Source organism: Leucoraja erinacea, chromosome 13 (assembly GCF_028641065.1).
Source record: "Leucoraja erinacea ecotype New England chromosome 13, Leri_hhj_1, whole genome shotgun sequence".
In the NCBI taxonomy this organism is placed as follows: domain Eukaryota; kingdom Metazoa; phylum Chordata; class Chondrichthyes; order Rajiformes; family Rajidae; genus Leucoraja; species Leucoraja erinaceus.
Window position 1 is genome coordinate 54,941,950 of NC_073389.1, and position 27,047 is coordinate 54,968,996.

General features: G+C 55.0%; 1 protein-coding gene across 1 annotated transcript; it reads right to left on the reverse strand.

Annotated features, from left to right (window-relative positions):
- Positions 1–691: 691 nt before the first annotated feature.
- Positions 692–25,618, reverse strand: cbsa (cystathionine beta-synthase a). The gene is given in 17 exon segments (XM_055645286.1): positions 692–1,045; positions 1,136–1,220; positions 3,555–3,663; positions 3,811–3,945; positions 4,518–4,595; positions 4,833–4,938; positions 5,385–5,397; positions 5,399–5,470; positions 5,786–5,911; positions 7,727–7,818; positions 9,961–10,030; positions 11,231–11,365; positions 16,783–16,862; positions 17,543–17,677; positions 19,458–19,564; positions 24,734–24,848; positions 25,528–25,618. Coding segments are annotated over 17 exon segments (1,542 nt in total). The 5' UTR covers positions 25,532–25,618; the 3' UTR covers positions 692–965.
- Positions 25,619–27,047: the final 1,429 nt, after the last annotated feature.

The window sequence follows — 27,047 nt, forward strand, 5'->3', positions numbered from 1 at the left end:
AGGCAGATGTTGAGTAGGCTGGGACTACAGGAGGATGAGGGGTGATCTTATAGAATCATGAGAGGAATAGATCAGGTAGATGCACAGAGTCTCTTGCCCAGAGTAGGTGAATCGAGGACCAGAGGACACAGGTTCAAGTGAAGGGGAAAAGATTTAATGAGAATCTGAGGGGTAACGTTTTCATACAGAGGGTGGTGGGTGTATGGAACAAGCTGCCAGTGGAGGTAGTTGAGGCAGAGACTATCCCAACGTTTAAAAAACAGACAGGTACATGGACAGCACAAGTTTGGAGGGATATGGACCAGACGCGGGCAGGTGCGACTAATGTAACTGGGTCATGTTGGCCGGCGCCTCAAGGTCAAAACTATGACTCAAGGTCATTTTTAAACTTTTGCTTAACTCCCCATATTCATTGGCCAGGACCGCATTCCTTTTTCTAACTGTCATTGTAGCAACATGAACGACAACTTCTGGCTGCTCCCTCTCCCCCTTGAGAATGTTCTGCAGCCTCCTGAATCCTGACAGCCTGGAGTCTCGGCCTCAGACACAGAATCTTCCCAAACATTCACTAACGTTTGGCCTGACTTGCTCAGAGCCAGAGTGGGAACAAACACATGGCTTTCACTCACAGCTGTGTCGATTCACTCGTTGTTCCTCTCAGCTCCGCAGCCTCACCAATGAAAGACAGGACTAGGAAATCAAATTGTTTATTAAATCAGCGTTACAGAGTTTGTAACTGATCACAATTGCAGAAGTCAGCAACATCACAACTGACAGCCAGATTTCACCGCTTTACTTGTGGGAGCACCCAGGCGCAGACAGTAGACAGCAGACAGCAAGCAGACAGGAGGGCAGACAGTGGAGCAGCCAGTCCCAGGCCCACACAAGACACATGGGAAGCCCTCAGTACCTGAGACTATTCCAGAGTTGCAGCAGATGAGAGCGTTCCCCACTGGCCGGGACCCTCATTCTGAGCAGACGACCTTCTCTCGTGTGATAAAATCCAGCAGGTCACCGGGCGTTAGGATACCAGTGACCACCGGCGCTGTGGACAGAGGGGTGACAGGTCAGAGGGCAAGTGGCATGGGGGGGAACAGATGTTGTGTCGGTGCGGCAATGCGTGATGGATACTCACGTATTTTCTGGCGATCCATGACCAGAGCGAAGGGGGAAGCGTCCAATCGTCCGGCCACAGCTCCCAGCTCATCCTCAGCCTCGACCTGTAGACACAACGGCCAGGGGACAGTATCCAGAGGGGGGAATAAACCCACAGACCCTGCGGACAGCACGGACCCTGCCCACAGTACGGACCCTGCCCACAGTACGGACCCTGCCCACAGCGTGGACCCTGCCCACAGTACGGACCCTGCCCACAGTACGGACCCTGCCCACAGTACGGACCCTGCCCACAGTGTGGACCCTGCCCACAGCGATGACCCTGCCCACAGCGATGACCCTGCCCACAGTACGGACCCCTGCCCACTTCTACGGACCCTGCCCACCTAGTGTGGACCCTGCCCTAAGCGACTGACCCTGCCCACAGCACGGACCCTGCCCACAGCACGGACCCTGCCCACAGCGATGACCCTGCCCACAGCGATGACCCTGCCCACAGTACGGACCCTGCCCACAGTACGGACCCATGCCCACAGCGATGACCCTGCCCACAGCACGGACCCTGCCCACAGCGATGACCCTGCCCACAGCGATGACCCTGCCTCACAGTACGGACCCTGCCCACAGCACCCCACCCTGCCCACAGTACGGACCCTGCCCACAGTACGGACCCTGCCCACAGCGATGACCCTGCCCACAGCACGGACCCTGCCCACAGCGATGACCCTGCCCACAGTACGGACCCTGCCCACAGCACGGACCCTGCCCACAGCGATGACCCTGCCCACAGCGATGACCCTGCCCACAGTACGGACCCTGCCCACAGCGCGGACCCTGATGGGGTAGAGGTCCAAAGAATGTCGTCTTTCCAAGAGAAGTAATGCTTCCTTAGTTTCAAATGAGTTCTGCTGTTCTCCACTCTCACCGTCTCCGAATCTCCCACGAGATGGCGTCAACCCCAAAAAATAACACATAGACCCTCAATTACTTTGTGCAGTTTCCTGCAGTTTTTTCCTTCTTTGCACCTCACCTTTCAATACCTCCTTGCTTTCTTCTTTCACTTGCTTTTCCACCTATTTTGTGACTTTCCTTCCTCTAAGTCACTGGTCTGATGTACACTCCAGGGGATAAACTCCCAATAACTTTGTTTATATTCCCTGCTAGCGGGCGGTTATTTTTTCACCCTGGCTCCACCACAAACGTTTGGCTCAGTTGTGTTCTCTGTCGATGACATCTCCCTACCTGCTGCAGCTCATGGTCTCCCTCCGCCTCCCTTATTGCTGGGAGCCATGAAAAACCTTGTTAAAGCTGCCACTGGCTCCCTCCAGCCTCCAATACACCCCACTGCAGACAGTCCAGGGTGGGTGGAGTGGCTCAGTCTCTAACCCTCACCCTCCAATACACCCCACTGCCTCCCTCCAGCCTCCAGTACACCCCACTATAGACAGTCCTCCAGGTTGGGCGGCCCTCTTCACCCAGGCAGTGTGTGGAGCGGCTCAGTCTCTAACCCTCACCCAGAGCATGTAACAAGGAACTGCAGATGCTCATTTATACAAAAGGACACAAACTCAGCAGATCAGGCAGCATCTCTGGAGAACGTTAGGGTTAGGTGACGTTTCAGTTTGAAGAAGGGTCCCGACTCAAAAAAACATCTATCCATGTTCTCCACAGATGCTGCCTGACCCGCTGAGTTACTCCAGCACTCTGTGAAACGTCACCTATCTATGTCCTCCACAGATGCTGCCTGACCCGCTGAGTTACTCCAGCACTCTGTGAAACGTCACCTATCCATGTTCTCCACAGATGCTGCCTGACCCGCTGAGTTACTCCAGCACTCTGTGAAACGTCACCTATCCATGTTCTCCACAGATGCTGCCTGACCCGCTGAGTTACTCCAGCACTCTGTGAAACGGAGGGGACGGGCAGGTGCTGCGTCAGCAGAGAGCACGGCAAGATTACTGTCACTAGGGAGAGCAAGAGTGGAGCCATTCCCCAGTGCACGGCATCGGGAACCCCAGCTTAGGACAGTTACAGGACAGGAGGGAAACACAAGGAGGTTGCACAAAGCTGTGACAACGCCCTTCTGGTTTGGATTACTGGAGCCAACGGCAGGTCAGACTTGGCTCAGCTGTCCCAGGGTGACAGGTGCTGACCAGTAGCAACAATCAGTGACCTTTGTAGAAAAAGGAGACAAGAATGCTGGAGAGATGTAAAGATGGAGCCCTCCCTCAGACAGCTGTTACTGGCAGGTGGGCCAACTGGTGCCCTGACCTCAACACAACAGTCCCCAACCCACCCACCCCCCCATCCCACTCCCACTCCCACCCACACCCACACCCTACCCCAGTCCCCACCCCAGCCTGCCCTGGTCCCCACTCCACCCGGCCTCACCCCCACCCCCGTCCCATCCAGCCGCACCCCCACTCCAGGAGCAGTACCTGTGGAAATTGCATGATGAGAGCTTGGTCCACTGGGTCATCACGTTGAACCTTGGCAGCCAGGACAGAGCGAAGCAAATGGCTGAGGGTCACCACTCCCAGGACCGGTCTGAAAACGCAACACACCTGGTCAACAACACACCTGGTCAACAACACACCTGGTCAACAACACACCTGGTCACTGCACTTGGTGCAACACCCTCACGGCAGACGACCATGGCCACCCCCGCCCCTTCCCCCCCACCCGGTCCCTCACCCGCCCTCACCCAGCACGGCCGCCCGCTCACCCCCTCGCTGCCGCAGAGTGTCCAAGGCGCCGCGGACAGAGAGCGAGGGAGGGAGGGTCAGCGGCCGCGAGACGTCCAGCTGCTTCACGCGTGCTCGCCACCACCTGGGGAAGGACAGAAACACACGTGACCGTGATCCGGGAGCAGTCAGGCCCCCCCAAAAGAACCCCCCCACCAGAACCCCCCCCCCCCCCCTCCCCCCCCCCCCCCCCCCCACAACCCCCCCCCCCCCACCCAACTCCCCCCCCAACCGCCCCCCCCCCACCACACCCCCCCCCACCCCTCCCCCAATATACCCCCCCCCCCCCCCCCCCACACAACCCCCCCCCCCCAATATACAAACCCCCCCCCACCCCCCCCCCCACACAACTCCCCCCCAACCGGCCCCCCCCAACAATATACACACACAACCACCCCCCCCCCACACAACAACCCCCCCCCACCCCCCCCCCACACACAACCCCCCCCCCACACACCCTCTCCCCCCAACCGGCCCCCCCCCCCCACCACAACTCCCCCCCCAATATACCCCCCCCACCCCCACACACAACTCTCCCCCCCCACACATAACTCCCCCCCCCCCACACAACCCCCCCAACCGGCCCCCCCCCCACACCCCTCCCCCCAACCCCCCCCCCCCCCCCCCCCCCCCCCCACCACACGCAGTCATGCTCACCAGGGCTGCTGGACATCTTCCGGAAGTTTCTGTTGGAATCCCTTCTGCGCCATCCAGTCATTGCTGAGGAACTTGGTCCTAGAGACATAGGCAGTCAGTAGAGAACATCGAGCCCCAATATACACCCCTCCCCAATATACACCCCTCCCCAATATACACCCCTCCCCAATATACACCCCCTCCCCCCAATATACACCCCCTCCCCCAATATACACCCCCTCCCCCCCCCTCCCCCACACCCCTCCCCAATAAACCACTCCGACACCATGAACCACTGCCCCTCCCGCTTCACCATCATCCCCCCCCCCCACTCACATGTAGTTGCGGACGGAGTCGGGCAGGATGACCACACATCGTTGACCAGCGGCCAGACCACGGGCCGCTTCCACGGCAACTGAGACGGCGCTCCCGGAGCTACCACCTGCAGGCCAGGACAACGGTCAGTGCAGGCAACACGGACACAGGGAACGCGCGCACACGGAGACACAGGACACGACACACACGGAGACACAGACACGGACGCACACAGACACGGAAACAGACACGCACACAGACACGGACACACGCACACAGACACGGAAACACGCACACAGACACGGAACACACGCACACAGAAACACGGAAACACGCACACACGCACACGGAAACACGCACACAGACGACACGCAAACACGCAGAGACATAGAAACACGCAGAGACACGGAAACACGCAGAGACACGGAAACACGCACACGGAGACACGGAAACACGCACACAGAGACAGGCACAGAGACACGCACACGGAGAGGCGTGGACCTGTGCTCTGAGACGGACACGCAGAGACACGGACGGACGGGGAAAGATCACTGCCCCCCCCCCCCCACTCACCACAGAGCAGCCCCCTCCTCCCGGATCAGTTGCCGAGCCATGAGGAAGGAACGTTCATCACTGCTCTTGTACCACTTGTCCACCACCTGCAGAGACCAACACCATCAGCCTGAACCCCAACACCATCAGCCTGAACCCCAACACCACGGAGAGCGAGGGCCCTTGTTTGACGTATTATGGCGCTGGGCTCTCTTTTGATTTATTTTGTTCTGTAAATATTATTTTAAATAATTTTGGGGAAAAAACCCTCAACTCCAACACCTCCCCCCAACTCCCTCCCTACCCCGGGGAACCCACACCCCCCAAAATCTGCCCCACCATGCCCGATGTCACAGGGAATTCTGGACTGGGGCGATTGTGTCACTGGGGGTCAGGGGTCAGGGGTCACGGGAGCCACTGACCGATCGGTCCAGGACGGTGGGGATGAAGTCGTAACCAATTCCCTCCACCTCGTAGCCGCTGACGTCCGTCTGGTTGAGTTGTGCCGGCTCCGCCAGGATGGAACCTTCCGGATCAACACCGACAATCTGAAGGTCAACAGAGCAGTGAGACCGAGAACAGCAACTGGTGACCGTAACTAATGACCATAACTAGTGACTCCGACCAGTGACCCCGACTCCGACCAGTGACCCCGACTAGTGACCACAAGTACTAGGGGACTGAGGATCTAGTGGGAGGGAGCAACTGAAGGGAATCCACATTAGTCAGGAAATGGTGTTAGGTAAAACTGTTGGGACTGAAGGCAGATCAATCCCCAGGGTCTGGTGGTCTGTATCCCAGAGTACTCAAGGATGTGGCCCTAGAAATCATGGATACATTGGTGATCATTTTCCAATGTTCTCTCGACTCTGGATCAGTTCCTGTGGACTGGAGGGTAGCCAATGTAACTCCACTTTTTAAGAAAGGAGGGAGAGAGAAAACGGGGAATTATAGACCAGTTAGCCTTACATCGGTAGTGGGGAAGATACTTGAGTCGATTGGTAAAGATGTTATAGCAGCACATTTGGAAAACAGTGAAAGGATCGGTCGAAGTCAGCATAGATTTATGAAGGGGAAATCATACTTGACTAATCTGGAATTTTTTGAGGATGTAACAAGTAGAATGGATAAGGGAGAGCCAGTGGATGTGGTGTATCTGGACTTTCAAAAAGCCTTTGACAAGGTCCCACACAAGAGATTAGTGGGCAAAATTAGAGCACATGGTATTGGGGATAGGGTATTGACATGGATAGAGAACTGGTTGGCAGACTGGAAGCAAAGAGTAGGAATTAATGGGTCCATTTCAGAATGGCAGGCAGCGAGAAGTGGGGTGCCGCAAGGCTCGGTGCTGGGACTCAAGTTATTTACAATATAAATGATTTAGATGAGTGAATTAAATGTGACATCTCCACGTTTGTAGATGACACAAAGCTGGGTGGCAGTGTGAGCTGTGATGAGGATGCTATGAGGCTGCAGGGTGACGGACAGGTTGGGTGAGTGGGCAGATGCAGGGCAGATCCAGTATAATGTGGATAAATGTGAGGTTATCCACTTTGGTGGCAAGAACAGGAAGGCAGATTATTATCTGAATGGTGTCAGATTAGGAAAAGGGGAGGTGCAACGAGACCTGGGGGTCCTTGTACATCAGTCACTGAAAGTAAGCATGCAGGTACAGCAGGCAGTGAAGAAAGCTAATGGCATGTTGGCCTTCATTGCAAGAGGATTTAAGTTTAGGAGCAGGGAGGTCCTACTGCAGTTGTACAGGTTCCTGGTGAGACCACACCTGGAATATTGTGTGCAATTTTGATCTCCTAATTTGAGGAAGGACATTTTTGCTATTGAGGGAGTGCAGCGTAGGTTCACCAGGTTAATTCCCGGAATGGTGGGACTGACATATGATGAAGGAATGGGTCAACTGAGCTTGTATTCACTGGAATTTAGAAGGATGAGAGGGTATCTTATAGAAACATATAAACTTCTTAAGGATTGGACAGGCTAGAGGCAGGAAACATGTTCCCGATGTTGGGAGAGTCCAGAACCAGAGGTCGCAGTTTGAGAATAAGGGGTAGGCCATTTAGGACTGAGATGAGGACATTTTCTTTTCACCCAGAGAGTTGTGAATCTGTGGAATTCTCTGCCACAGATGGCAGTGGAGGCCGATTCACTGAATGTTTTCAAGAGAGATTTAGCTCCCAGGGCTAAATAAATCAAGGGATATGGGGAGAAAGCAGGAACAGGGTACTGATTCTGGATGATCAGCCATGACCATATTGAATGCTGGCTCGAAGGGCCGAATGGCCTACTCCTGCACCTATGTCCCCATGCACCTACCCCATCCCATTCTCCCCACTCCCACCCCTCACCTGGCACTGCGGACATTTCTCCTTCAGTTTGCGGGCGATGCCAGTGATGGTCCCCCCGGTGCCGGCTCCAGCCACCAGCATGTCCACTCTCCCTGGCAACAGGACAGTGGTCAGTCTCGCCGCTCACCCTCCCCGCCCCCAGCCTCACACTGCATCTCACCCCCCCCCCCCCCCCCCCCCCACCTGATGGGCAGTGTGGAAAGGCCCTTCGGCCCAACTTGCCCACCCTAGCCAACATGCCCCACCTACACTAGTCCCACCTGCCCACGTTTCGTCCACATCCCTCCAAAACTGTCCTATCCATGTACCTGTCTAACTGTTTCTTAAATGTCAGGATAGTCCCGACGTCAACTACCTCCTCTGGCAGCCTGTTCCATATGCCCACCAACCTTTCCTATTAAATCTTTTCCCATTCACCTTTCATATGTCCTCTGGTCCTTGATTCCCCTACTCTGGGCAAGAGACTCTGTGCATCTACCTGATCTATTCCTCTCATGATTTTGTACACCTCTATAAGATCACTCCTCATCCTCCTGCGCTCCAAGGAATAGAGACCCAGCCTACTCAACCTCTCCCTATAGCTCCGACCCTCTAGTATTGGCAACATCCTCGTAAATCTTCTCTGAACCCTTTGAAGCTTGACAATATATTTCTTGACAATATATTTCCTATAACATGGTGCCCAGAACTGAACATAATATTCTAAATACGGCCTCACCAATGTGTTATACAACTGCAACATGACCTCCCAACTTCTCTACTCAATACTGACTGATGAAGGCCAATGCGCCAAAATCCGTTTTGACCACCTTATCTACCTGCGACTCCACCTTCAAGGAACCATGCACCTGTACTCCTAGATCCCTCTGCTCTACAACACTACCCATCAACTATTCCTCCGCCCACCTGGCCAATCGATCCAGATCCTGCTGCGATCTTTCACAACCATCTTCACTATCTGTAAAACCACCCACTTTTGTATCATCAACAAACTTGCTAATCTTGCCCTGTATGTTCTCATCTAAATCATTGATGTAGATGACAAACAGTAACGGTCCCAGCACCGAACCCTGAGGCACACCACTAGTTACCGGCCTCCAGTCCGAGAAGCAACCTTCCACCATCTCTCTCTGCTTCTTTCCATGGAGCCAATTTGCTGTCCATTCAGCTCTCTCTCCTTGGATCCCATGCGATCTAACCTTTTATTTCAGGGAGAGGGGGAATAGTGGGGGTAGGAGGGGAGGGGAGGAGGGGGAGGGGGCGGGGAGGAGATGGAGGGAAGGAGGCAGATGGGAGCAGGGGGAGGGAAGGAGGGAGGGAGGTAGGGGAGAAGAAGCAGAGGAGGGAGGGAGGGAGGAGGGGAGGGGGAGGGGAGGGGAGGGGGGGGAGGGGATAGGGAGGAAGGGGGAAGAGGAGGGGGGGATAGGGGAGGGGAGAGGGGAGGGGAGGAGGGGGGAGGGGGAGGAGGGGGGGAGGGGGAGGGGGGGGAGGGGAGGGGAGGGAGGGGGGGAGGAGGGTGAGGGGAGGAGGGGAGGGGAGGGGGGAGGGGGGGGAGGAGGGGGAGGGGGAGGGGAGGAGGGAGGGGAGAGGAGGGGGAGGAGGGGAGGGGTGAGGGGAGGAGGAGGGGGAGGGGGAGGAGGGGGAGGGGAGGGGGAGGAGGGGGGGGGAGGGGGGAGGGTGAGGGGAGGGGGGGGGGGAGGGGAGGGGGAGGAGAGGGAGGTGAGGGGAGGGGGGGGGGAGGGGGGGAGGGGGAGGAGGGGAGGGGGAGGAGGGGGAGGGGAGGGAGGGGAGGGTGAGGGGAGGGGTGAGGGAGAGGGATGAAGGCGAGGGGGGAGGGAGGGGGATGGAGGGGGAGGGATGGATGGTGGGGGAGAGGAGTGAAGGGAGATGGGGAGGGGAGGGTGGAGGGGGGGAGGGAGGAGGGGGGGGGAGGAGGGGGAGGGTTGAGGGGAGGAGGGGGAGGGGAGGAGGGTGAGGGGAGGAGGGTGAGGGAGGAGGGGAGGAGGGGGGAGGGGAGGAGGAGGAGGAGGGGAGGGGTGGAGGGGAGGAGGAGGGTAGGAGGGTGAGGGGAGAGGGGGGGAGGGAGAGGGTGAGGAGGGAGGAGGGGGAGGGGGGAGGGGGGAGGGGGAGGGAGGAGGGTGGGGGAGGGGGGAGGAAGGAGGGGAGGGGGAGGGGAGGAGGGGGAGGAGGGTGAGGGGAGGAGGGGGGGGGAGGGAGGGGGGGGGGTGATCTACCATCACACTGCTTCAGGATCTCTTCAGCCGTCTCGTCGTAGTGGACCAGCGGGTTGCTGGCGTTACGGTACTGGGGGGGGAGCAAAGGGTTAGTGCGGGCAATTACACAGTGACCCCCCGCAGTGACCACCTCGTAACCCCGTGACCCCCACACCGTCCTCACTGCCCCATTCCCCCCCCCCCCCCCGTGCCAGCCCCACTGCCCCGTGAATGAAGAAAGGCTGGATAGACTCGGCTTGTACTCGATAGAATTTAGAAGATTGAGGGGGGATCTTATAGAAACTTACAAAATTCTTAAGGGGTTGGACAGGCTAGATGCGGGAAGATTGTTCCCGATGTTGGGGAAGTCCAGGACAAGGGGTCACAGTTTAAGGATAAGGGGGAAATCCTTTAAAACCGAGATGAGAACTTTTTTCACACAGAGAGTGGTGAATCTCTGGAATTCTCTGCCGCAGAGGGTAGTCAAGGCCAGTTCATTGGCTATATTTAAGAGGGAGTTAGATGTGGCCCTTGTGGCTAAGGGGATCAGGGGGTATGGAGAGAAGGCAGGTACAGGATACTGAGTTGGATGATCAGCCATGATCATATTGAATGGCGAATGGTGCAGGCTCGAAGGGCCGAATGGCCTCTACTCCTGCACCTAATTTCTATGTTTCTATGTGATCCCCACTGCCCCGTGACCCCCACTGCCCTGTGACCCCCCCATGACCCCCCCTGCCCCATGACCCCCACTGCCCTGTGACCCCCCTGCCCTGTGACCCCCCTCACTGTCCCCACTGCCCCGTGACCCCCCCACTGACCCCCCCTGCCCCGTGACCCCCCCCCCGTGACCCCCACTGCCCCGTGACCCCCCCATGACCCCCACTGCCCCCCGTGACCCCCTCACTGTCCCCACTGCCCCGTGACCCCCACTGCCCCATGACCCCCACTGCCCTGTGACCCCCCATGACCCCCACTGCCCCGTGACCCCCTCACTGTCCCCACTGCCCCGTGACCCCCCCGTGACCCCCACTGCCCCATGACCCCCACTGCCCTGTGACCCCCCCATGACCCCCACTGCCCCGTGACCCCCCCCGCATGACCCCCACTGCCCCGTGACCCCCCCGTGATCCCCCCCTGCCCCCCATGACCCCCCCTGCCCCGTGACCCCCCCTGCCCCGTGACCCCCCCATGATCCCCACTGCCCCGTGACCCCCACTGCCCCATGACCCCCACTGCCCCGTGACCCCCCTGTGACCCCCACTGCCCCATGACCCCCACTGCCCCCCACCTGGTCGAGGATGCAGGAGTTGGGGATCTGGGTCTTCAGCCTCCAGGCGACCCCCACGTGGGACTCGGGCGAGTCAAAGGCGGCGTGAGTGGGTGTCCGCACGATCTCAGCGCCCAGAGCCCGCAGCACATCCACCTGCAACACACGGCCATCAGTGAGAGGAACAGAATGAGGCCACTCAGCCCATCAAGTCTACTCCGCCATTCAATCATGGCTGATCTATCTCTCCCTCCTAACCCCATTCTCCTGCCTTTTCCCCATAACCCGACACCCGCACTAATCAAGAATCAATGATTAAAAATATCCATTGACTTGGCCTCCACAGCCGTCTGTGGCAAATGGATCCAGATTCACCACCCTCTGACTAAAGAACTTCCTCATCTCCTTCTTGAAGGAACGTCCTTTAATTCTGAGGCCGTCACCTCGAGTCCTAGACTCTCCCACTAGTGGAAACGTCCTCTCCACATCTTTGCACCTCTGATTTCTGGATTCTCTCCCCATTTAGAAATCAATCGAACCCTTTATTCCTGCGACCAAAATGCATGAGTCCACACTTTGCTACACTATATTCCATCTGCCACTTCTCTGCCCACTCTCCCAATCTGTCCAAGTCCTTCTGTAGAGTCCCTGCTTTCTCTACACTACCTGCCCCTATACCTATTTTCACATCATCCACAAACGTAGCCACAAAACTTTCAATCCCCTCGTCCAAATCATTAATATACAACGTGAAGAGCAGCAGCCCCAGCACCGAGCCCTGCGGAACTCCACTAGTCACTGGCAGCCAATCAGAAAATGCCCCCTTTATTGCCATCCAGCCAACCTGCTATCTATGCTAGTTAGTATCTGCCCTTTGATACTGTGGGCTCTTGTCTTCCTTAGCAGCCTCACGTGTGGCACCTTATCAAAGGCTTTCTGAAAATCTAAGTAAACAACACCTACTGACTCTCCTTTGTCTGTCCTGCGATCTATATCTATATTACTGAATCTCTGTTCTTGACCGCTTTTGGCCTTCTGTGCTGCGATTTCCGATAGAACGCCGCCACCTAGGCCGTCATTTTTGGCCACCTCGCTCAGAGCCCCCCTCCGCCGCATGTGTGCCGAGGATTTTTCCCGTCGATGAAAAATGACATAGATATTAATGTTTTTACAAAATTCCCCATTCTCTCTGCTGCCCCTGCTGGAGGGAGGGGGAGGGACTATAAAACCAGGAAGTGGTGTGTCTCAATCAGTCTCTGCAAGTGGTGTGCCCCAATCAGAGCTCTGAATAACACTGAACAAATGTCTCCACAGCTGTGAGTACCCATAACGTGGTTTGAAAATGAAAATATGGTTAGTTTGAGGAAAAAAGCACTGCCTGCAAATGGTTGTTTGGGTTGAAGTAAAAAGACACCCTCTCCTCTCCCCCCACCCCCCCTTTCCTCTCCCCCACTCCTCTCTCTCCCCCTCCATCCCTCCACTAAACCCCCCTCCCCACCCCCTTCCCTCCACCCTCCTTGCTCCCCCTCCCCTCTCTCAGCACACCCTCTCTCCCCCCCCCCCCCAATCCCAACTCCATCCCCATCCCTACCCCTACTCCTACCCTACTCCCCTCATCCTCTCTCTCCCCCACCCCCCTCTCTGCCCCTCACTCCCCCACCTCTCCCCCCTCCCTCCTTCCCCCCTCACCCACCCTCCCCCTCTCTGCCCCTCTCTGTGTCTCTGTCTCTCTCTGTGTCTCTGCCCCTTCTCTCTCTGCCCTCACTCTCTAACCCCCCCCCCCTCTCTCTAGATGTGACTGCAAGTTGGGGGCTATGCATCAGTAGATAGGGTGGTTATGGGGTAAAAGGAACAAATTAATAATATTAATATAATATCAAGGGGGGTAATTAGCGTGAGTGCGAGGGGGGGATAGTTAGTGTGTGTGACGCTGCATGCAGCCTCCCTCCCCCGCCCCCCACAACCACACGTTGGGGGTACAGACCCAACGGGTCTGCACTTGGTCTAGTATATTACTAAAAGTCTGATCTTGACCACTTCCTGTTGTTCTGTATATTGATTTGCTGAATAACACTGAACGCATGTCTACTAAACTGTGAGTGTGGTTTTATTGACCTCGAGTGCCCTTAATGTGGTTTGAAAATGAAAATGTGGTTGGTTTGAAGTGAAGCACAGCAGATGGCTGTTGGTGGTGGAAACTTGACAACTTTCTGTTTGCACTGTATATTGACTTTAGATAGAACGCTACCACTTACGGCTGCGATTTTTGGCCATCTTACTTAGTCCCCCTCCGCTCATCAGGTGCAGAGGATTCTTCCCATCAATGAAAAATAAAAGTGTTATTAGTGTTTAAAAAATGTTGAGAATCTCTCCCCAGTCAATCATGCCATGAAGGCCACACCCCTTCCGGTGGGAGGGATTATAAAACCCGGAAGTGTGGGTGTCGCTCAGTCTCTGCAAGATGGGGGAGGGAGAGGTCACGACTCTGTCTGAGCTGTGAATCAACTGAACACACTGCATGTCTACTGAACTGTGAGTGTGTGTTTATGTGGTGTTTTGTGTGGTTTTATGGTGGTTTCAACCTGCTTGAAATGGTATGAAACTGCACTTGAATTTGGTGGCCTTGCACCCTGCTTGAAATGGTATGAAACTACATTTGAATTTGGTGGCCTTGCACCCTGCTTGAAGTGGAATTTCAAGGGATAGCCAGTCCACCAGCCGTGAGTGAGTGAGCTGCCAGCACATCAGGCTTGAGTGACTGAGCCGCCAGCCCCAAGAATCAATTTGGCCCACAATGTCCATACTAGCCCTCTGGAAACCAGTCCCTTCAGCCCACAACACCCATACTAGCGTTCCAGAAAGCCCCCCCATCCACCCACCCATTGGCCACCAATATTGGAATTGGTGGAGGTGGAATATTGCGTTGGGCGACCAGCCCTCCCGTGTGAACATGGGACCTCACGGGTTCCACTTAGTCTAGTTTACTTCTATAAAGAGTTTCAGTAAACTTGTCAAGCAAGACTTCCCCTTCACAAAGCCATGCTGACCTCAGCCTATTTTATCGTGAACTTCTAAATACTCCGTAACCTCATCCTTTATAATGGACTCAAAAATCTTACCAACCACTGATGTCAGACTAACCAGCCTATAGTTCCCACTATTCTGCTTTGCTCCCTTCTTGTACAGTGGGGGAATATTGGACATTTCCCAATCATCTGGGTCCACTCCTGTCTCTAGTGATTCCTGAAATATCACCACCAATGCCTCCACAATCTCTACAGCCACCTCTTCCAGAACCCTAGGGTGCAGTCCATCTGGTCCAGGTGACATCCACCTTCAGTTTCCCAAGCACCACTAACTCCACTAACTTCCACCCCCTGACTTTCGGGCACGTTGCTGGTGTCTTCCACTGTGAAGACTGTTCCAAAAAGTTATTCAACTCCTCTGCCATTTCTTTATTCCCCATTATCACTCCTCCTGCATCATTCTCCAGATGTCCAGCTTCCACTCCGCTTGCTCTTTATATAACTGAAGAAACTCTTGCTATCCTCTTTTATATTTTTATTGGTTAGCTTAGCTTCGTATTTCATCTTTTCTCTCTTTATTGCCTTTTTAGTTACCTTCTGTTGTTCTTTAAATGTTTCCCAATGCTCTGGCTTCCCACTAATCTTTGTTATGTTACACGCCTTCTGTTCTTGACTTCCCCTGTCAGCCACGGACGCCTCTTTCTCCCCCTAGAATCTTTCTTCCTCTTTGGAATGAAAAGTTCCTGCATCTTCTGAATTATTCCCAGAAATTCCTGGCATTGTTGTTCCACTGTCATTCCTGCTAGGGTCCCTTTCCAGTCAACTTTGGCCAGCTGCTCCCTCATGCCTCTGTACTCCTCTTAGTTCAACTGCAAAACCGACACATCCAAAATCACCTTCCCTCTCTCAAAACATAAATGTTATGGTCTCTACCTCCTAATGGCTCCTTTATCAAATCTGGTTCATTACATAACACTAAATCCAGAATTTGCTCCCTGGTTTGCTCCAGTACAAGCTGGCGGAGGCACTCTACAAAGTCCCTTTCTTGGGGTCCAGAACCAACCTGATTTTCCCAGTCTACCTGCATGGTGAAATCTCCCATAACCACCACAGCATTACTTTTACTACATGCCAATTTTATCTTCAGATGTAACTTGTACCCTATATCCTGGCTACTGTTTGGAGGCCTGTAAATAACTCCCATTGGTCTGTTGCCCATATAATTTCTCAGCTCTATCCACAATGACTCTACATCTTCTGATCCTATGTCTCCCCTCGCTAAAGGACTGAATTTCATTCCTTACCAACAAAGCTCCCCTACCCCCTCTGTCGTCCATCCTGTCATTCCGATATGCCGCATAACCCTGAATATTCAGCTCCCAGCTCCAATCCTCTTGCAGCCAAGTCTCTGTAATTCCCACAACATCATACCTACCAATCTCTAATAGTGCGACAATCTCATCCACTTTGTTTGTTATACTAAGCGCATTCACATACATCTTTAATTTGGTATTCACCTCCCCCTCTCTCCCACCAGTCCCGATTTTACCCGACCTTACTCGCTTATCCCTGCTTAAACTTTCCGTTCTATTGAGGGGTCGGAGGTGGGAGTTCGGGCAAAAAAAAAACAAAAAACTTTCTGTTACTTTTGGAGACTTCTGTAACTTTTCATGCACTCTCTTTCCCTTTAAGGGGGAACCAGCCACACACTTTGGTGACCCCCTCCCTCCACTATTGAACTTAAAGCTCCATCTATGACACTAGGCAGACGGTTTGCCAGCTGGGTTCAAGTTCCCTCCATCCCCAATACTGGTACCGATGTCCCGCACATTCAACCCACCCCAGTCTTTGTCCTCATATCCTCTCAAGTCTGTGGCAATTTCCACGCAGCTCAGGTAACAATCCATAGATGTTCAAATGCCTTGAGGAGAACCTCTTTCCTTGCTCTACCTTCGTCATTGGTCCCCACATGGACCACCACGACCGCATCTTCCGCTCCAACTCCAAGTTCCTCTGCAGGTCAGACAAGATGCCCTGAACCCGGGCCTTTGGTGTCAATGCCCCTCACTATACTAGCCCCAATGACAACTACATTCCCTCTCGAATGGCCCCTGAATGAACTCCATTGCTCCATCAGGATGCTCAACCGTCCCACTGTCCCCACTCATGTCTACACAGGGAGCAAGAATCTTAGCCCTGATCGACAAGCTCACCCGCGCAGCATCCACATGTCAGCACCCGTGCAGCTCCATCCGGGGGGAGGGGTGGGGGTGATGGCGTTATGGTCACGTGGAGGGGGGGGCCATAGGCGGGGGGGGCATATGGAGTGGGGTCACGGGGGAGGGGGGTGGATGGGGTCATGTGGAGTGAGGTCATAGATGGGGGAGGGGGTGGGGAGTGATGGGGTCACGTGGAGGGGGTCCATAGACAGGGGGGGGCACATGGAGTGGGGTCATGGGGGGAGGGGGGTCGATAGGGTCATGTGGAGTGAGGTCATTGATGGGGGGGGGGAACGTGGAGTGGGGTCACAGGGCGTGTGTCACTGACCTTCTCGTTGCTCATCTTCTCGGGCAGCACGATGATGCAGCGATAGCCCTTGACGGCCGCAGCCAGCGCCAGGCCGATCCCTAAAACACAGGCGGTCACCATCAGCCCGGAGCATCATCCGGCTCTCACGGCTCTGACCCCTGCACCCCCGGCAACAGAACAGACCGATTCGGCCCAACCACCCACTCAAGCCTCACCTACATCCCAGAGCAACCCCCCCCCCCCCCCCCCCCCCCCGCCCCTTCCCCCTGAAATACACACTAATTACAATAATAAACCTCGCTGAGTTCCCTGCCAGATTCTGGGTGAAGATCCGTTAGCGACGGTTCTCCCCCTCCCACCGTGAAACCACTGTGTCCATCTCCCCAACCCAGCCCCTCCCACTGCCTATAGCCCCTCCCACCGCCTCCAGCCCCTCCCACAGCCCTATAGCCCCTCCCACAGCCTATAGCCCCTCCCACAGCCTATAGCCCCTCCCACAGCCTATAGCCCCTCCCACTGCCTCCAGCCCCCCCCACAGCCCCAGCCCCTCCCACCGCCTCCAGCCTCTCCCACTCCCACCGCCCCAAGCCCCTCCCACAGCGCCACCTCTCCTCATGAGGATCAAACTCTAGCCTAGTCAGTGTGGTGTAGTGTGTGTGTGCGCGTGTATGTGTGTGTGGTATGTGTTTGTGTGCGCGCGCGAGTGGAGTGTATCCGTGTGTGGTATGTGTGTGCGCGCGTGTGCGAGAGTGTGTGCGCATGGCGGTGCGGCCCCTACCTGTGTTCCCTGAGGTGGGTTCGATGATGGTGTCTCCCGGTTTGAGGGTCCCAGCTCTCTCTGCATCCTCCAACATCCGCACGGCAATGCGATCCTTCACGCTGCCCCCCGCATTGAAGAACTCACACTTGGCCACTGATGGTCACAGAGAAGCACAAACCTCAGCCACGCATGCAGCAGCGCAGCGCCACCGCAATGCACCGCCCCGCAGTACAGAAACACAGTGCCGCAGCACAACACCGCACCAATGCAGCACATCGCCACGCTGCATCGCAGTGCCGCAGCACAAACACCGCACCAATGCAGCACATCGCCACGCTGCATCGCAGTACAGCCATGCAGTGCCGCACAGCTCTGACACACCCACAGGCCCTTCAGCCCAACACGCCATGCTGACCAAGGTGCACCAGCTACTTTAGGTTTAGATTTATCATTGCCACCTACACTAGGAAATATTAACCGGGAAAATCATAGTGAGAAGGATTTAGATGGGGTGCAATTGGTTCAGGAGAGCTATCTCCAGCAGTATGTAGAGGCCCCCACATGTGAGAGGGCAACACTGGATCTAGTATTGGGAAATTGGGATGGGCAAATGAATGAAGTGATAGCGTAAGGAACAAAGTGGATGAGCTTGTAGCACAGTTGGAAATTGGCAGCTATGATGTTGTGGGCAATACGGAGACGTGGCTGCAAGAGGATCGCAGCTGGGAGCTGAATATTCAAGGCTACACATCCTATCGCAAGGACAGAGATGTGGCCAAGATCGGGTGGCATAACACTGCTGGTAAGGAATGAAATTCAGTCCTTAGCAAAGGATGAGAAGTTGTAGAGTCCTTGTGGGTAGAGGTGAGAAACTGCAAGGGTAACAAGACTTGAATGGGAATTATTTACAGGCCCCATAACAGTAGCTGGGTACAAGTTGGCGTGCAGGTAAGGCAATGCTATGGTGGTCACGGGAGATTTCAATATGCAGGTAGACTGGGAAAATCAGGTTGGTACTGGATCCCAAGAGAGAGAATTTGTAGAGTGCGTCCGAGATAGTTTCCGAGAACAGCTTGTACCAGGGATAAATTAGTGATGTGCAATAAACCAGAATTAATAACCAGAGGTAAAGGAGCCACCAGGAGGGAGCGTCCACAGTATAAGAACAATTATCAAATGTAAGCTAGCCAATAATATTAACAAGGATAGCTAGAGTTTCTATGGATCTATAAAGAGTAAAATAGAGGCAAGAGTGGACGTTATGGCAGAGAAGTTGAATAACTTGTTTGCATCGGTCTTCACTGTGGAAGACACCAGCAGTGTGCCTGCAATCCTAGAGAGTCAGGGGGTGGAAGTTAGTGGAGTGGCGATTACTAAGGAGAAGGTGCTGGGAAAACTGAAAGGTGTGAGGGTGGATGTCACCTGGACTGGATGGACTGCACCCCAGCGTTGTGAAGGAGGTGGCCGCAGACATTGTGGTATTTCAAGAATCATTAGCATTCGGAGTAGTTCCTGAAGATTGGAGAATTGTGAATATCGCCCCACTGTACAAGGGAGCAAAGCTGAAGAGTGGAAGCTATGGATCGGTTACATTCAGTCAGTCACATACAACATATAATCCTCCAACATTTTCGCCACCTCCAACGGGATTCCACTACTGGCCACATCTTCCTATCTCCACCCCTTTCTGTTTTTCGTAGAGACCGTTCCCTCCACAACTCTCTGGTCAACTCTTCCCTTCCCACCCAAACCACCCCTTCCCCAGACACCTTCCCCTGCAACCGCAGAAGATGTAACACCTGTCGCTCGAATCTGTCCAGAGACCCCAACAGGTGAGGCGGGGGTCCACTTGCACCTTCAAGTGGGGGGGGGGGGGGGGGGTTGGGGTCGCGGGGGGGTTGGGGGTCGTGGGGTGCAGGTTGCAGGTACTCACACAGCTCACACTGCAGTCCATGCGCCTGGGGGATCTTGTTGAGACGGACCAGCGGAGTGTTGCCGATCTGCCCCAGGATGTCGGTCAGGATGTTGGGGGCCGGAGACCTGTAAGGACAAGGCACCGGTCAGTGTCACCCCTCGCCCCCGACCTCTGACCCTGATACCTCATCCTGATATCATAGGTAAAGTAATAAATGTTGCTGCAGGAGCAGATTGAAGAGTGCGGAGCGACCGTCATTGTAGACGTGCTCTGTGGCCAGCGCGCAAATAGTTGCCTGGGTTGGACGCCTTGTGGACCCCTGGTCCCCTATCCCCCCCCTGCACCCCCCCGCCCCCAAAACCCCTGGTCCCCTTTCCCCACCCCAAAACCCCTGGTCCCCTATCCCTCATCCCCTGCCCCCCCACCGCCCCCCAAAAACTTCTGGTCCCCTTTCCCCCACACCCCAAAACCCCTGGTCCCCTATCCCCCACCCCCTGCCCCCCCCCCCCCCCCCAAAACCCCTGGTCCCCTATCCCCAACCCCTGCACCCCCACCGCCCCCCAAAACTTCTGGTCCCCTCTCCCTCACCCCAAAACCCCTGGTCCCCTATCCCCCCCCCCCCCTGCCCCCCCACCGCCCCCCCAAAACCCCTGGTCCCCTATCCCCCACCCCCTGCCCCCCCACCGCCCCCCAAAACCCCTGGTCCCCTCTCCCTCACCCCAGCCCCTGGCCAGTATCCATGCCCCCAACCCTCCCCAAACACATCACCACCACCCCCCCCTCCCCCCCCCCCGTAGGTGGTTATCTCTGGGTTGCTTCCAGTACCTCGTGCTAGTGAGGGTAGGAACAGGGAAACAGGGGGAGCTGAATGTGTGGCTAAGGAGCTGGTGCAAGGGGCAGGGATTTCTCAACCATTAGGATCTGTTCTGGGGCAGGGGTGACCTGTACAGGTTGCCACGTGGGGGCAGGTGGGGTGGGGTCAACAGTGGCGCAGCGAATGCAGCGCCGCCGGATACCCGGGTTCGATCCCGACTACGGGTGCTGTCTGTACGGGGTTTGCATGTTCTCCCCGTGACCTGCGTGGGTTTTCTCCGAGATCTTTGGTTTCCTCCCACACTCCAAGGACGTACAGGTCTGTATGTTTATTGGCTTGTTGAATGTGTAAATTGTCCCTAGTGGGTGTGCGATAGTGTTAATGTGGGGGGATCGCTGGTCGGCAAGGACCCGGTGGGCCGAAGGGCCTGTTTCTGCGCTGTATCTCTAAATTAAACTAAACAGCAGGAAAGCGAATGCTTGGAGTTCACGGGAAAGAGAGTGCAGGAAAGGTCACGGCAGGAAAGGTCACGGCAGTCTCCAGAAATAACAGGACAGAAAGTTTATAAAGAGAGAAGAATGTAAGGTCAGGTAAAAGCAGGATGATTGTGAGAGGAGGGTGGTCAATGAATTGAAGGTATTATAACTGAATGTACGTAGCACAAGCAACAAAGTGGATGAGCTTTAGCACAGTTGGAAATTGCAGGTCTGATAATGTGGGCATTATGGAGAGGATCGGAGCTGAATATTCAGGGTTATACGTCCTATCGGAAAGACAACAGTGGGCAGAGGGAGTGGGGGAGCTTTGCTGGCAAGGAATGAAATTCAGTCCTAAAGGGTTGGAGGGATATGGACCAAAGAGAGGCGACATAGGATCAGAAGATGTAAAGTCATTGTGGGTAGAGCTGAGAAATTATATGGGTAAAAAGCCTCTAATGGGAGTTATTTACATGCCCCCAAACTGTAGCCAGGATATAGGGTACAAGTTGCATCAGGAGATACAACTGGCATGTAAAAAAAAACAATGTTACGGTGGTCATAGAGTGATACAGCGTGGAAACAGGCCCTTCGGCCCATCTTGCCCACACCAGACAACAATGTCCCAGCTACAGTAGTCCCACCTGCCTGAGTTTGGTCCATATCCCTCCAAACCTGTCCTATCCATATACCATATATCTGAAGAAATTTCTCCAGCAATTTTGTGTACTATCCATATACCAGCCTGGTTTTAAATGTTGGGATAGTCCCGGCCTCAACTACAACCTCTGGCAGCTCGTTCCATACGCCGACCACCCTTTGTGTGAAAAAGTTACCCCTCAGGTTCCGATTAAATCTTTTCCCCTTCACTATGAACCTATGTCCTCTGGTCCTCGATTCCCCTACTGTGAGCAAGAGACTCTGCATCTACCCAATCTATTCCTCTCATGATTTTGTACACCTCTATAAGATCAGCGCATGGAGATGGGAGATTTCAATATGCAGGAGAAATCAGGTTGGTACTGGACCCCAAGAAAGGGAATTTGTAGAGTGCCTCCGAGATGAATTCTTAGAGCAGTTTGTACTGGAGCCTACCAGGGGAAAGGCAATTCTGGATTTAGTGTTATGTAATGAACTGGATTTGATAAGGGAACTCAAGCTAATGGGGCCATTAGGAGGTAGCAACCACAACATCATAAATTTTAATCTGCAATTTGAGAGGAAGGTGATATCGGAGGTGTCAGATTACAGCTGAGCATGAGGGCGGAGCTAGCCAATATATGTCAAGGACATTATAAAACTAAAAGAGAAGTTGTATAACATTGCAAAGATTAGTGGGAAGCCGGAGGATTGGGAAGTGTTTAAAGAACAGCAGAAGGTAACTAAAAAGGCAATATGTGGAGAAAAGATGAAATATGAAGGCAAGCTAGCCAACAATATAAAAGAGGATAGCAAAAGTTTCTTCGTAGATATATAGAAAATAGGTGCAGGAGTAGGCCATTCGGCCCTTCATGCCAGCACCGGCATTCAATATGAACATGGCTGATCATCCACAATCAGTACCCCGTTCCTGCCTTCTCCCCATATCTGTTGATTCAAATAGCCCCAAGATCTCTATCTTACTCTCTTTTGTATGCATCCAGTGAATCGGCCTCCACTGCTTTCTGAGGCAAATTCCCCAAATTCAGTTATATAAAGAGTAAGAAAAAGGCAAGAGTGGGCGCTGGACATCTGGAGAATGATGCAGGAGAAGTGATAATGGGGAATAATGAAATGGCAGAGGAGTTGAATAACTTTTTGGAACAGCCTTCACAGTGGAAGACACCAGCAACGTGCCCGAAATTCAAGAGAGTCAGGGGGTGGAAGTTAGTGGAGTGACTAGGGAGAAGGTGCTTGGGAAGCTGAAGGTGGATAAGTCACCTGGACCAGATGGACTGCACCCTAGGGTACTGAAAGAGGTGGCTGTAGAGATTGTGAAGACATTGGTGGTGATATTTCAGGAGTCACTAGAGACAGGAGTGGACCCAGATGATTGGGAAATGTTCAATATTCCCCCGCTGTACAAGAAGGGAGCAAAGCAGAATAGTGGGAACTATAGGCCGGTTAATCTGACATCAGTGGTTGGTAAGATTTTAGTCCATTATAAAGGATGAGGTTACGTACTTAGAAGTTCACGATAAAATAGGCTGGTCAGCATTGTTTTGTGAAGGGGAAGTCTTGCCGGACTGATAAAAGACAAAGCCCACGGTATCAAAGGGCAGATACTAATTAGCATGGATAGCAGGTTGGCTGGATGGCAGAAGACAAAGAGTGGCAATAAAGGGGGCTTTTTCTGGTTGTCTGCCAATGACTAGTGGAGTTCCACAGGGCTCGGTGCTGGGGCCGCTGCTCTTCACGTTGTATAGTGATGACTTGGACGAGGGGATTGGAGGCTTTGTGGCCAAATTTCCGGATGATTATACGAAAATAGGTAGAGAGGCTGGTAGTGTAGAGAAAGCAGGGACGCTGCAGAAGGACTGCGGCAGATTGGGAGCGTGGGCAGAGAAGTGACAGATGGAATATAGAGTACAAAAGTGTGGAGTTATGCATTTTAGTCATAGGAATAAAGGCAGAGACTATTTTCTAAATGGGGTGAGAATCCAGAAATCGGAGGTGCAAAAGTGCTGGTGCAGGATTCCCAAAAAGTTAATTTGCAAGTCGAAACAAATTCAATGCTAGCATTTATTTCAAGAGGTTTTGTACACAAAAACAGGGATGTAATGCTGTGGGTCTATAAGGCGCTGGTGAGGCCGCATTTGGAATATTGTGAGCAAGTGGGCAAATGCAGTATAATGTGGATAAATGTGAGGTTATCCACTTTGGTGACAAGAACAGGAAGGTAGATTATTATCTGAATGGTGTCCGATTACAAGTGGGTGTGCTTGTACATCAGACATTGAAAGTAAGCATGCAAGTACAGGAGGCAGCTTTCATAATGAGAAGATTTGAGTTTAGGAGCAAGGAGCCCCTACTGCAGTTGTACAGGGCCCTGGTGAGACCACTCCTGGAGTTTTGTGTGCAGTTTTGGTCCCCTAATTTGAGGAAGGACATTATTGCTATTGAGGGAGTGTAACGTAGGTTCACCAGGTTAATTTCCAGGATGGTGGGACTGACATACGAGGAAAGAATGGGTCGACTGGGCTTATATTTTATGGAATTTTGAAGGATGAGGTGGGATCTTATAGAAACATTGAAAAATTCTTAAGGGATTGGACACGCTAGATGTAGGAAAAATGTTCCACTTGTGTAAGAAAGAACTGCAGATGCAGGTTTAAATCGAAGGTTTAAAATGCTGGTGTAACTCAGTTGGCAATATCTCTGGAGAAAAGGAATGGGCGACGTTTCGGGTCGAGACCCTTCATAATGTTACCGATGTTGGGGGGAGTCCAGAACCAGGGGTCACAGTTTAAGAATAAGGGTTCAGCCATTTAAGACTGAGATGAGGATAAACCTTTTCACCCAGAGTTGTGAATCTGTGGAATTCTCTGCCACAGAAGCCAGTGGAGGCCAATTCACTGGATGTTTTCAAGAGAGTTGGATTTAGCTCTTGGGCCTAAGGGAATCAAGGGATATGGGGAGAAGGCAGGAACGGGGTACTGATTGTGGATGATCAGCTATGATCATATTGAATGGCGGTGCTGGCTTGAAGGGCCGAATGGCCTCCTGCACCTATTTTGTATTTTCCCATGTTATTTTCGGCACCATATCTGAGGGAGGAGGTTTACAAGAATTATCCCAGGAATGAGTGGGTTAACATATGATGAGCGTTTGTCAGCACCGGGCACTGGGCCTGTACTCGCTGGGGTTTAGATGGATGAAACACAATAGTGAGAAGCTTGTCGAGGTGACGGGGAGAAGGCGGGAGGGAGACACAGATCAGTTGTGAATGAATGAATGAATGGCGGGGTAGAAACGATGGGCCGAGTGGCCAGGGTCTGCTTCTATCCCACATGACCGTGTCTCACCCGCTACGGTGGGGGTGGGGGCTCGGCCCCCCCGGGCACAAACTCCAGCTACAGCGGCTCCGCAAGTCTGGGCGCATCCACTGGCGATCCTCGCCGTTCACCGCCGGCTGCATGTCTGTGGGGAGAGGGGGGGGGGGGGAGAGGGGGGGGGGGGGGGAGGGGGAGGGGGGGGGGGGGGGAGGGGGGGGGGGGGGGGGGGGGGGGGGGTGGGGGGGGGGGGGGGGGGGGGGGGGAGAGTGGGGGGGGGGGGGGGGGGGGGGGGGGGGGAGGGGGGGGGGAGGGGGGGGGGGGGGGAGGGGGGGGGGGGGGGGGAGGGGATGGGGGGGGGGGGGGGGGGGGGGGGGGGGGGGGAGGGGGGGGGGGGAGGGGGGGGGGGGGGGGGTAGGGGGGGGGGGGGGGAGAGGGGGGGGGGGGGGGGGGGGGGGGGGGGGGGGGATGGGGGGGGGGGTGGGGGGGGGGGGGGGGGGGTAGGGGGGGGGGGGGGGATGGGGGGGGGGGGGGGAGAGGGGGGGGGGGGGGGGAAGGGGAGGGGGGGGGGTAGGGGGGGGGGGGGGGGGGGGGGGGGGGGGGGGGGGGGGGGGGGATGTGGGGGGGGGGGGGGGAGGGGAGAGTTAGAGGCGGCCCGCGGGTCACGTCCGACGGTCACTCCCCCTCCCACACACACGTGACGCCCCCGTCCCCCCCCCCCAACACGACGGTTCCCCATCCCCCCCCCACGCGTGTGTTCCCCCGCCCCCCCCCACCCCGGCCCGTCTCCCCCACACACGTGCCCCGGGCCCCGCTCGCTCGCTCACTCATTCTCCCGCTGCCGTCCGCCTCGCTGTCCGGTTCAGGTTCCGGCCGCAGTGGCTTTAAAGCCCGGGGGGGGCGGGGGACCGGCCGACCAATCAGCGGCCAGCGGGCGGGGCGTCACGTGTGGGGGGGCGGGGACGAGCGTCACGTGTGGAGGGCGGGGCGTCACGTGTGGGGGGGGGCGGGGCGTCACGTGTGGGGGGGGGCGGGGCGTCACGTGTGGGGGGGCAGGGTAATGAAGATTTCAAGAAGGAACTGCAGAAGATGGAAGGTACACGACAATGCTGGAGAAACTCAGCGGGTGCAGCAGCATCTATGGAGCGAAGGAAATAGGCAACGTTTCGGGCCAAAACCCTTCTTCAGACTGATGGGGGGCGGGGGGATGGGGGGGAGACAGTAAGGGCTAGCAAAATTGGGAGAATTCAATGTTCATGCCATCCGGACGCAAACTGCCCAGGCGGAATATGAGGTGCTGTTCCTCCAATTTCCGGTGTTGCTCACTCTGGCAATGGAGGAGACCCAGGACAGAGAGGTCGGATTGGGAATGGGAGGGGGAGTTGAAGTGCTGAGCCACCGGGAGGTCAGGTTGGTTATTGCGGACTGAGCGGAGGTGTTCGGCGAAACGATCGCCCAACCTACGCTTAGTCTCCCCGATGTAGATCAGCTGACATCTAGAGCAGCGGATGCAGTAGATGAGGTTGGAGGAGATACAGGTGAACCTTTGTCGCACCTGAATCGACTGCTTGGATCCTTGAATGGAGTCGAGGGGGGAGGTGAAGGGACAGGTGTTGCATTTCTGGCGGTTGCAACGGAAAGTGCCCGGGGAGGGGGTGGTACGGGAGGGAAGGGAAGAATTGACAAGGGAGTTGCGGAGGGAGCGGTCTTTGCGGAAGGCAGACATGGGGGGAGATGGGAAGATGTGGCGAGTGGTGGGGTCACGTTGGAGGTGGCGGAAATGGCGGAGGATTATTTGTTGTATTTGCCGGCTAGTGGGGTGAAAGGTGAGGACTAGGGGGACTCTGCCCTTGTTGCGAGTGCGGGGATGGGGAGAGAGAGCAGTGTTGGGGGGTATGGATGAGACCCTGGTGCGAGCCTCATCTATGGTGGCGGAGGGGAATCCCCGTTCCCTGAAGAACGAGGACATTTCCGATGCCCTGGTGTGGAACGTCTCATCCTGGGAGCAGATGCGGCGTAGGCAGAGGAATTGGGAGTAGGGGATGTAGAATCTTTACAGGGGGCAGGGTGGGAGGACGTGTAGTCCAGATAGCCATGTGAGTCAGTTGGTTTGTAGTGTATGTCGGTCAGAAGTCTGTCCCCTGCGATGGAGATGGTCCAGGTGTATTGGAGTGCCGGATGGAAGTTGGTGGTGAAGTGGATGAAGTCAGTCAGTTGTGTGTGGGTGCGGGAGGTGGCCCCAGAGCAGTCGTCAATGTAACGGAGGTAGAGGTCGGGGATGGGGCCCTGGTACGTACTGAACAAGGATTGTTCAACGTACCCGACAAAGAGGCAGGCGTAGCTGGGG